This window comes from Cydia pomonella, chromosome 15, assembly GCF_033807575.1.
Source record: "Cydia pomonella isolate Wapato2018A chromosome 15, ilCydPomo1, whole genome shotgun sequence".
NCBI lineage: Eukaryota > Metazoa > Arthropoda > Insecta > Lepidoptera > Tortricidae > Cydia > Cydia pomonella.
In genome coordinates, this window is record NC_084717.1 from 7557890 (window position 1) to 7570331 (window position 12442).

Genomic DNA, 12442 nt, shown 5'->3' on the forward strand with positions numbered 1-12442 from the left:
GGACGCAGGCTGGCGCGTTTTCAGCTCGTCGCGTTTAGCGTCGAGGTCAGCTTTACGTTGCTCCTCGAAATCGCGCACATTGCCCTGCACCAGCCTGCGCCACTCAGGACGATGTGCTGCCAAACCTTCCCACCACCACCACCGAGAGGCGTCAATGTTGCATCTTTTCATGTGTCGTTTCTGAACATCTTTGTATCGGAGGAGTTGTCCGCCAACTTTCCGCTTACCCTCCTCTAGTTCAGAATAAAAGAAAAGTACAATCAGCGACAAAAGCTTCAAAAATTATTTTTTCGCGAAAATCTTATTTGTCGTTATTCCAACGTCTTGTAGGAGACTGCGATCGATTGCGTTCTCCCGAAGAATAACATCCCCTAATAAACAAAGAAAAAGTTTCCTGACTAGCCTATACATAGACCCCAAAGAAATATTTTATGGCCGCCTTTGGTTATTTTGTAGTAGCGTGTTCGAAAAAAACTAGGTTTGTCGATGACAGGCTGCGTAAAAAGTGCCTAAGAAAAACACTATTCACTAAAGTATCTTTTATTTTATCAATTTATTTACCTACTTACACAGATAAACCACAAAAACCGGCCAAGTGCGAGTCGGACTCACGCACCATGGGTTCCGTACAAACCTGTAGGTATATAAGTAAAAGTTCACCCATCACGACAATCGAGTCGTATCAATTATTAAAAATATTTTTATTATGTGATGTAACTAAAAATATACGGTTTTCGCGATTTTTCCTTTATCTGTGCTAGAAGACGTTGCTTCGTACCAAATTTCAAGATTCTGAGTTCACGGGAAGTACCCTGTAGGTTTTGATTCCCTTGCCAGTGTCGAAAATTTGCGGCATAAACGGCTGCATCTTTTGATTGCGTTGGCTTAGAAGTTTGATTTTTTCCAAGGGACAGTAGACCTGAGTATTTGATATAAATTTCAGCTTGATACCTCCACGCGCTCTGAGAAAAAGGGTCTTGACAGACAGACAGACGGACGGACGGTCAACAAAGTGATCCTATAAGGGTTCCGTTTTTTCCTCTCGAGGTACGGAACCCTAAAAGCCAAACCAAAAAACTACTTACTGGAGCTAATAATATCAGGTCAACTTTTCGGCTTGCACTGGTGGAAATAATTTCACCTAATTAATGTTAGCTCGACTACAGCTAAACCTTGTTGGATCTTTTGTAGATATTTTTGAGCTCTTGACCCGTTCAGATATTCCGCTGAAGGCAGATGGCTGCCGCTGCTAACTCTTGCTTCAATTTCACGCATTTCATTTAGACTGACGTAAAAGCGCATGTGCCAATATTTTTTCAATCTTCCTAAACAGACAATGGTGATTGACGTCAAAGACATCTAGAGACAGATAGACGCGATTATGTCACGTTACATTTTAATAATAATGTATTAACCTATTATTATTATTAGCTGATACCTATATCATCTAAGCATCTCCATTAGGTAGATAAATGTGTTTTTTTAGTGGTACAAGTCTTTACTGTTATACCGTATTACCTAACCACTTAGTGACAAATACATACGTGGGGTTCAAAACGATATCATAAGGTAAATACTAAAGTGGTTTTTGAAAGAGAATATATATTTGTAATGCTATAAATCCGGAAGGCGCGCGATAAACACCTTGTTTACCATCTCCATCGAAGGTAATAAGAAAATTACCAGATTTATGTGAAAATTGATATGTTTACGTGAATCTCCCACAGGCCACCAGTCAATTTGCTTGTAGGTACCTACACATCTAATGCGTAGATACCTACCTATGTAACGGTATTTCATTGTTTTGTTTGTATTAATATAAATATCCAAATTATTCGGTCTTGGTACTATACATGCTTTGCCATGCTGTTAGTGATTTTATAACGCTCCAATTTCTAAAAGATCGTAAATGATACAGGAAACAAAGACATATTTTTTTTATTTTAAACATTCGTGCCTAATATTTGGATGAAGATTATCGAAATATAGCGCTGTTGACGTAGTTTTGGCGTTTAAATATGAAATCACTGCAGCTGCAGATGATAACGATATAATTTAAATCGGAACTTCAAACATGAGACGTCAACACACGCCACGTCTTGCAAGGGTTCCCCTTTTTGAGCTAGTTTTTTAAATTTGCATGACCTAGTTCTGAAATTGTGTCAGGAGTCTCGCTGACTGTCTACCAATGCACGCTGTAGCATTGCGGACGGGCGCGCGTAAAAAATTCATCGGGCGTACGTTTCACGGTTAAACACCTCGACGGACGCGCGATTGCATTTTTAATGCCTCGGCAACGCAGCTAGTGTGGCCAGATCAAAATGTTCGAAATCATTATTCATTAGAAATGATCGTGAAAAATATACTTTCGTAAATTGACGTCGATAAAGTTTGTATCTTTCAGATTTAAATAAGTATTTACTTATTTTTAATTGGTGATTATTACACATTTAGTGCCTGTTTCACGATATCCAAGTAAAGTATTGGATAGCTAATTAACAAATAAATAAACCGCCAGATAAAACTACCATAAGTTATAAAGGTGTTTATCTACCAGTTAAGCTAATTTGAAGATTGTGAAAAGCCAACGATGATTTTATTTGCCAGATAAGTGGCAGGTAGCTTATTTAATACTTTACTTTTGACATTTTGTAACAGACCCTTAATGTACAAGGCACAAAACTGGCAAAGATCAGAACTTACAAGGATATCAAATTATGCTTATACTTTTGAACGCCATATAATCAGTATTTAGGTATATCCTAATCTCGAAAATACAGACTTTTTGTGTTATAAAAGTTGCTTGTGTCAAAAAAGAAACTCCCAAAATTCTAGATTCCTGTATTTATATGTGATCTGTAGGTTTACCGATTTTATATAGATCTGGCAACGCTGAACGCAACCTTGGCATGCAGTTAAGATTGTTACACTTTTGCAAGCGTTCGACTATGTTAATTTTAATGAAGGTTTATTAATGAAAAGTTTTACGAATTCGAACGGTTCGAATGGAGCATTCATTAATACCTACTCGTTTGTATAATGAACGACTTAATGAGTTTACTTAAGTAATGAAGTTTGCCAGAGTGGCTTGTTAAAGTAGTGGTTAAATGAGATAATTCACTGGCCGGGAAAAATCATAACTGAATATATACCATATTTAGCCACTTCACATTTTCTTCCAATATTCCCAGCTTCCTTCAAGACGTTAACAGTAAATTAGGAAGTTCCTAATCCATTTATTCAGCATCTTTAATATCTTGGGTGGGATTTTGAAGCTTGCAGAATATTTATCTTGTAAATTAATCATAATAGCAATCTTCATAGTCACTAAAGCATTTCATAAAATAGTTGAAAGAGGCAATTAGGAAAAAGTAAATTTTATAGCCTCGTAACGTGTTATAAATTTAATTATTTTAATTAGTTAGACTTCCGCGCTATGCAAAATGCTATTTGCAGTCAAGAATGTGGATTTTGGTGGGGGTTTTAAGTAACTTACTTGTAGTTACCCGTGGTTGAATGAGCGCTGTTCAGTTGTTTCGCGGAGTAGGTACGTGTGGGTGCTATCGCGCCGTTATCAGTGGCGTTGACGATCTCGCTATCTCGCGGCCGGCGTGACCGCGCCATCCGCCATTCGCGGAAGAATCGCGCTAACGCACTCTCGGTTTTCGAGTCTCCTTTCGCTAAGCACCGGTCACAGTCGAGCGACGTGGTAGCAGGCGGTGCATGTTGCAAAATTGCCGATTGGTTCATTAACCCACTTCCTCAGTTATTCGCCGCCTGTATCCGGTGCTCGTTTTGAAAACAATCCGTCGCGTCAGTGCTCTCGGTCTGCCATAATGTGATGCTGTGCTGTGTGTACCGTAAAATTATACTGTGATGTGGAAAAGTGAATTTGGAAAAGTATCAGAGCTAATGCTCTTAGTGTTGCGCGTTCTTTGCATTTTGTTTCGATACAATGTTGCGACGCCGTGGCATATATACTGTCAATGCTGATCCCGACGATCGGCCTAAGTCCTCTTTACCGCTACTAGTCAAAAGATATGGTACGTTTATTCTTTGCCTGTGATTAAATTGTTTAACCTAACATAGTTATTTTCACAACGTAACAGCTTCCATCTTTGAATCAGCTGAGTGGTTACGTAGCCCATGTGGCATGTGATGCAAACTTTTTATGTTCAATAGACTCACATGTTATATATATGGCAGCAGTTAGCCTCTGTTAATTACGCATGTTGACTGTTTTTACATTGACTGCGCTCTATTCCAATTGATATATTTATAAGCACAGACTGGTAAACAGCCGACAAACTATTGGTAAATACAAATTAGGGATGGATGTAAAATTTAGCCATAATTAGCAAGTATTTTGTAATTTTAACTTCTAACAGGGTAACAACAAGACAAATGACACTTCCTTATCAGTTAGTGATAAATTGATAGCATTCGTTTGAATAACATACAATAAATACGTCAGTTCATGTAATAAAAGTCATAATTGTTGTTACTGAAGTATCTACTTACTTACATATTTCCACTGCAGAATTTAATAGCGGCAATAAGAAACTATGTTACTATCTTTGACAGGTATTGATAAGATATAGAACACAACGAGTCTAGTCAAATAGTACAGTTGATCTAAGGAAAGCTAAGAGAATCTTTCTTGAAATATCGATTGGAAGTCCGCGAGTTCATTAAAAATGCACTCCTCCTTGACAGAGTGGAGCACGTCGACATCATTTAAAACCGCTTTATTTACATCGCCCGAGTTTATCATCGAAAAGGCGATGCTTGACCTACTTTCTGTTTTTTTTTATATCGGAATGCTAATGTCGCAGTTTGTGACGGATGTCGATGTCTTGTTGTTGTTATCTGTTTCTTCATCTTTACGTCGAAATCGATACACCAAAACTGATACAAATGGAATGATCTCAATGGATGACATATCTATCATTGTATGAGTAATGTCTTAATACAGAAATTTGATAAACACCTTCATTTATACATATACATATACTGTCATTCATATTTTTAATTAATCAAAGGCATTGGATATGGCTAGTACGGACTTTGACCAGCTGCTTGTTTTATGATTGAGCTGAATGCATGCATACCTAGTAAAATTCCTGTTAAGGCAATGTTATGGTACCGAAAAGACCGAAAGTGGTCATACTATATTTATAACACACACAGTTCTCGTTCGAATAAAGTATCTAAAAAGAATTGTCCAAAATTTTGGCTAAACCAAAACTATGTCAGAGGCGATACACGTTATACTTACAGTTTACTTGCAGAATTTACACATTTGTTTTTTCCGAAACAAAAAAGGCCAAATTGTTTTCTGAGTATTCGTTCCAGGGTGCCTAGCCAACGTGCCAAACGTTTACGCTGCGTAGCTAACGCAAGTGTCTTTGTAGCACTAATATGTAACAGTGATAGAGAGAGATAACTACGCCACCCTACGGAGCGTAAACGATTGGCACGTTAGCTAGGTACTCTGATATATAATTAAATTTTCATTGCATTAATTCCATGAATAAATTTTTCTTCACCCAAAATAACTGGTTTCACCTACTAATTTTGTAGGGTTATATTTAATTCATCAACAACTGTCCACGTACCCTAGGCTCGCGTAGCTACACTGGAGACATTGGTCTGTTTAAAACGTATACCGGTCAGTAGAAGTACCGTCAAGGGCAACGTTGTATCGAATTTTGAGGTCATCTTATACCGACCGACACAAATCACGCGTCAATAGATGAGACTGAATTGTCACGCTTTTGCTGTCGTTGCGTGGTCACCTCTCGGGAGTAAACACGCTACTTACGTCACACGGTCTCCTTTGGAAATTCGCCCAGAATTTTCACACAAATATACCAGTACGTTAATCATATTCGTGTGTTATAATTAAAAAAGGCATTGCCTCCGGTACGGAAAGCCAGTGGCCTTTAAATAAATTTTAAATACGTTTTAACTGGAATTAGCTTTGTTTTAACAGTTAATTAATGTGATTACTGTTTAACTAAAAGAAATTATAGTTTATTCGTCTGGCCAAGGATTATCCAACGAGGTAACATGAAAAGGATAATAAAATCTGTCGACTACCTTTCTTCATTGTTATGAAAAGTTTCAGAGACTTGACCCGAAAAAAGATACCTAATCGTTTCGTTATCATGCTTTTCAAGATCTTAACTATCAAGATAACTTCATTATACGAGGGTCATGCCAAAAGAAATTAGATACTCAAAAGTTACCGACTTTATTCTTTATTACAGCTATCTATTTTTTCGAAGTAGTCACCGTGAACACGTATACACTTTTCCATCCGTCTAAACCACTTAGAAAATACCGATGACCACTCTTCTTTAGATACCTCAGAAATTTCATAATTATACGCAGCCAGGGCATCTTCTTTGTTCTCAAATCGCCTTCCTTTTAATTTTTCTTTAATTTTGGGAAATAAGTAAAAATCGCAAGGGGCTAGGTCGGGGGAATATGGCGGGTGGGGCAAGATAGTCACGTTTTTTGAGCTGAAATAGTCAAGTGTTCTAGCAGAAGTGTGAGGGGCAGCGTTGTCATGGTGCCAGAGCAGGTGCTGAGTTCCCGATTTCGGCCGCTTGTCACACCAAGCTGACAGTACTCTGGGGGCACAAACTGTCACATACCATTCAGAGTTGACTGTCCTTTGATCTTCTAGCACTATCGTAGCAATATGTCCCGTCTTGCAGAAAAATGAGGCAATCATTTGTTTTTGTGTACTTCGGGTTCGGCGACATTTTGTTGGCGTCGGCTCATCTTCAAAACACCATACTGTGGACTGCCGCTTTGTTTCGGGGTCGTAGTTATATAGCCATGTTTCGTCACCTGTAAGTATATCATATACATTTTTTTTCTCGCCAGCGTCGAATTTATCTATCATAAATTTGCACCAATCTACGCGGCGGTCTTTTTGCAAATCGGTGAGTTTGTGCGGCACCCATCTTGAACAACGCTTATGAAGGGCCAGATGATAATGAATTATAGTTTGCAATGCTGCTGATCCAATACCCAGCTCACGCTCGAGCTCTGCATATGTAATTCGTCGGTTCGCACGAACATTTTTTTCCACAGCCTGTACGTTTTCTTGAGTGACTGCGGTTGGCGGCCGTCCGGTCTTCGCCTCATCTTCAAAGGTCTCTCGTCCCCTTTTAAATTCAGCAAACCAATTAAAAACAGTTGCACGTGAACAAGCAGACTCGCCAAAAGTTGAAACTAAAAGTTCAAAACACTCTTGAGGTTTTAAACCTTTTTTAAAATCATAATAAATCATAACACGAAAATCACGTCGAGTGAGCTCCATTGTTGCGAAAATTTCCCTCCAAAATTACCCAGAAAAAAAATAATTAAAAAAGGAATCCTAACATTTTCCGAGTGTTCCATATTTGAATTTATTAGCAAATAACCTACCTTTACAATGGTGTATAACTGGCCAGTATCGATCAAATGACCATAGAGTATCTAACTTCTTTTGGCATGACCCTCGTATTGCCTATTTGTTTTCCGGTAAGCAACACATCCTGCTGTATTGACAATTAGGTTAGATTAGCTCCCTATTTAATACGGCTTCCACGAACCAATTAACTCGTTGAATGCCTCCTCCGTTGATTGTCTAGATAAACGTTATCATGCGGGAATATTATATTAATTGGAAAGGGAACCAAACTATACCTATGTACATACAAGGTTCCATTTCAAAATTACCTTATGTTTATGTAGACATTTTTTCTAAATAATAAACCTTTATTTATAAATGTGCAAGGTTTAACGCGGGTGGTATTATAACATAAAAAATATACCAACAGGTACATAATATACCTAATAAGGGTTTTTATACAAGGGCCAGGGTTTCAAAACGAAACGAAGTTGAGTTGAGTTAACGACACGCCCGAGAATTTTAAGACCTAATTTTTTATGTACGGTCACGTCTGAAAATATCGATACGAAAAAGTGCCAAAAACATGTATACACGACTTTATTGCCCATATATTAAGGTAGTGTATACATATTTTTGGCATATTTTTTGTATCGATATTTTCAGACGTGACTGTACAGGTCGTTTCACGAAAGCTGGCACGAATGGAATGAACGAAACTTTCATTGTATGAGTGACACATGTATTGGTATACAGTCAGAGCCGCCATTTTAGTGGTCAATGTCGTACACACAGTCACACAGACATTTTCATTCAATAATTGGTGCCAGCTCTTGTGAATTGACCTGCACCGTTGAACACAATATTTTGCTAAAACAGCAGCATGCCTAAAATTATAAATAAAATCTAAGTAAATACATATTGGTTTTTGTAGATTTTTGCCTAAGAGTCAGAATAAAAAAATACACAGTTGCATAATATTAATTTTGTATAAATATTCCTAACACAACTGCTGTTAGGATCCGAAAGACAGGGCTTGCGCTTCTTATGAAGTTGATTTCGATATCACTGGCAGTCATTTAATCGATAAACAAAAGCGCTGGAGTAGAAAAAGAACAAACCACTGTACAGACTTGTTTCGTTACAAGACAGTTAAAACAATTATAACTTGTGTAGTGTCCGTTTATAAACATCGTTGGAATACTTTCAAAAGGGAAATAGTTTTAGCGTCCTTTTAAACTGCTGATTCATTAGGGCATGTCAGCGGGCTGTATTTTGTGAGCCGAAAAATGTACGCTAATACCGACAGGCGAACTTAATATTAAACAAAACTATGGGGGGTTAGGTACACATTGCTCTAATGTATGCATAAGCAGCCACACTGCCCCAATGCACAAAAGTATCTAAACATGTACCCTGAAACCTTAACAATTTAGCAGGTTCTGGTTTCAAACGCCTCAACTTTCCGCGTGTGGGCCGACTGACAGTGAAAAGAGCTAATGCGAAGCATTTTCCGTGTATTCCCATTGCTTACTGAATCGATTGCTAAGATCTACCATTCTAACTGTGACCTCGAGATTAATATGCGTAATCGAACAACCCATTCATCCTGGTTCGCCGACCGCCCGCCTATGCAAGCGATTGTAATCGGACCCGAGGTGCGATGCGTCATAGCAAGCTGCCGCGACCGGTTCGTCCTATTATCTGCAGTTAGTCTCTCGTCACAGCAGGTTATGGTGGAATTTGTAACCTATAGCGGTAAAGGTTGGAAGTTTTAGTTGCGGTAGAATTCCATGAGTTAGCACGTTAATAATAATAATCACGCGATGAGTATATTGTCTTTTTAAGATTTTCCTCTTCATATTTAGCATTAAATTATGCGTTGATATCAATAATCAAAAGAATACATAAGCAATTAATTATCATATATATTTTCTATTTTTCTTTCAGGATACTATACTTTATAACTTTGGTCTTCTTAATGCTTCTTCATTGGACATTTTCTCTGTCCAACTCCAGAGTTAAGCTAACGAAGTTCATATTTTCCTCTCTACACTTGCCTCTAATACGTCAATGCGGTATCGGTGAACCTTATTTATTTGCAATAAGATCTAGTAATTGTCTATTACCCATGTGGACGAAGGACATTGCATGTCAAGTCTGACACTATAAAGAAGTAAGTTGGTAGGCAGCCTACATCGCCCGGTCCACATGGGCTATGACCGGACTCAATGGAGAGTACGAAGGAAACCTATTTGGTCGCCATCCTCAGCAATCACTTATTAATTAATCTTTCGATCCACGTTGAACTCCGTTGTTTCTTATCATCCGCTTAACTCTCAGTTGTTTCTTATCGTCCGCTTAACTCTCATGTATTACGGCAAATCACTCCCGACTGTTTGCCGCGGGACTAAACGCGGTGTCGTCTTTCAAGAACAATGGTGTTGCCAAGGATTAGCGAGAAAATGCATTGTGCCTATTGTTACTATGTAAACCTACTACATTACATACTCATTTTACTCTTGCAGTATGTACATGATACGCTATTCGCACTGGGAGCGTTGTTTGAACGCCTTTAGATCGAATTAGATGTTTTGTTGAATTTAGCAGTCTACGTATAAGTAGTAAGACTCCTTACGGTTGTCCTCCCACGCGTGATATGACAAACATTGGCGAAATGTTAGTTACGAAACATTTATAGCATCACTCTTCATTTTGCCTGAAATCGCCCCATTACTTGCTTTAGTGTATTCTTATCGTATTGACTTTTAGAATTTTTAGATTCTTCAAAATGTTATCAGTAATATTTGCAGAGCATTTTAAAAGTATAATATTACACTTACCTTAAAATCTAGTTTCATTCAAGTGGCATTTCAACCGGCGACTCCAAACTGCTATCGGTGCCAACGCGCTTGTTCACTAAGCTATCTGGGTGCTACGACCTGTTCGGGACAATATTTTTTTTTATCGCTTTATTCTTCGCGTTGCTCACATATCACAATGGTGTAAACAACCAATCTTCGATCCACTTCTTCGATTCTTGCGTGTTAATTTATGTTTACCGATGCGTTCTCTCCAATGTTGCCTTATTAATCTTTCGCGTGTTTAGGAACCCAACCAACTCCGCCGAAACTTTAATCCAATTGTCCACCATATGACAGACATAATTCTATTAAGACATTATTAGCCATGGCCGCTTGATTACCTCAGGTCAATTCATAAGAGTTCTTTATCGATAAAACAATACACAAAAAATCTACTACGCAATTGGAAAAGTAATAAAAATTACAGTGTTAACGTTAACACGTACTTTTTGCTATAAAAATACAAAACCGCAAATTGCAATATCTAGTTTATTGTGGTCGACTTGTGTACAAATTCTTTTATCGTTTAGTGGTGACGTCACGTTTCATTATCACTAGTTTTATAAAAAGCTTTACACGCTCTAGCCGACGTGATAGGATAGTTGAACTGTTAGACCTGCATTAGTGGGCAAGCAAAAAAAAACTCTTAATAATAATTGACTTGTTTGATATGTTTCGTAAAAACAAGCGAGCAAAATTTTGATCAATGCTCCGGCTTTTAATTGACTTGTAATTTAAAATAGTAATGTAAATTAAATGACAATACATATCATGGTCTCATTGAGCTCGGTACGTCATCAATACAAACCTATCGAGAGATTTTGAATCGTATCCGTGAGCTTAGACCAGCGGTCTCCAAGCTAGGGCCTGCGGGCCGGTTATCCGGTCCGTGAGTCTATTAGGGCGCGGAAAAAATTTTCTGCAATAAAAGTTTGTCTGAGACTTCCGAGAGTCGACATAAATGTGGCCATCATCCATCATAGGTCCTACTGCTGGGTCACTGACCTGTAATACGGTCGGTTACTGCTGCTGTGGCACTGTGCAAAGTTTAAGTTAAGTAGGAACCTAATTTAAACCTAGCTTGCAATTTTTAACTATGCTTTATGTACGAATGGGACCACACTGGAAGCTTCGTTGGACTTGTGAATTGGTTAACAATATAATACATCATTTAAGATGTAATATTCTGAGCCGTCTCTTTGGGGGCGTCTATTGCGTGAGTAGTTTTTGGAATTTTTTGACCCTAGATCGTGTTAGATTACATGCTTTTTGGCATTCTTGATCGTAATAGATTAAATACATTCAAATATTTTAAAATAGAATGGTGAAAATCTGTTTTTGAGGGTATTTTTATCTCGTACCTTACTTAGAGACTAAGACTAATACAGCAATGCTCGTAAATCGATATCATTACGATAACAATTGCAATAAATTATTGACATTAACTTATAGATTACGTCAAACTTAATATCTTGCGTCACCCATTTTATATTATGAAATGCAAACTTTTGTCTGTTTACATCTTTAAATGAAGGTAAACGAAATAAAGGTTCATCGAACAAATTTAAAAAAATGACATTAATAATCTTGAGACAGATACGGTGATTTTTTTATAGTTCGTTTTTTTAGCTTTAGATGAAAGGTAGATAAACAATCTTGACATGTCTTTTTATTGAAAAACGCTTTATAAAAATCAGTCCTATAAAATTAGTAACTCTTACCTTCTTTCTTAATCTAAAAAAAACGGACTATAGGGAAGGGAAGATACAATGTACCGCGGACAGCCCTTAGTAACATATATGTACTATATTGTATTGTTACGAGTGTTATAATCGTAATTGACTATTTATATATTTTTTCTGTTTTCTCGCATTAGTAAACTGGTCTACCAATAGTAAATCAGTACACGCAAAGTCACATGCAATGTGTGAAAATATATTGTAACTTGTTAAATGTACACAGAGTTTGCATGCTAATACGAGTGTGCGATCCTATTGCCACTGATAGTCTGATATTGGCAAATTGCATTATACCTCTTAGTACGTACATACGTCAAATATACACCGTGTTTTTTTGATTTCCGTTAATTTCAAGGGTGCATCCCTGAGCTTAAATTAAGTAACTTTCTCAAAGACACCGGTATTCCAATTAACTCCATTTCGGAGATAAT

At 37.6% G+C, this 12442-nt stretch overlaps 1 protein-coding gene across 9 annotated transcripts in view; it reads left to right on the forward strand.

Annotated features, from left to right (window-relative positions):
* The window catches only part of LOC133525683 (glycogen synthase kinase-3 beta), a 45210-nt gene that overhangs the window by 4861 nt on the left and 27907 nt on the right, over positions 1-12442 (forward strand). The window contains exon 1 of one of the 9 annotated variants that reach the window (XM_061862023.1): positions 3644-4043. The exons of the other annotated variants lie outside the window; for them this stretch is intronic. Within the exon in view, the coding sequence (XP_061718007.1) occupies positions 3956-4043 (88 nt within the window). The 5' untranslated portion in view covers positions 3644-3955. Of the gene's footprint in view, positions 1-3643; positions 4044-12442 lie in introns of those variants that run through there. 9 annotated transcript variants of the gene reach the window in all.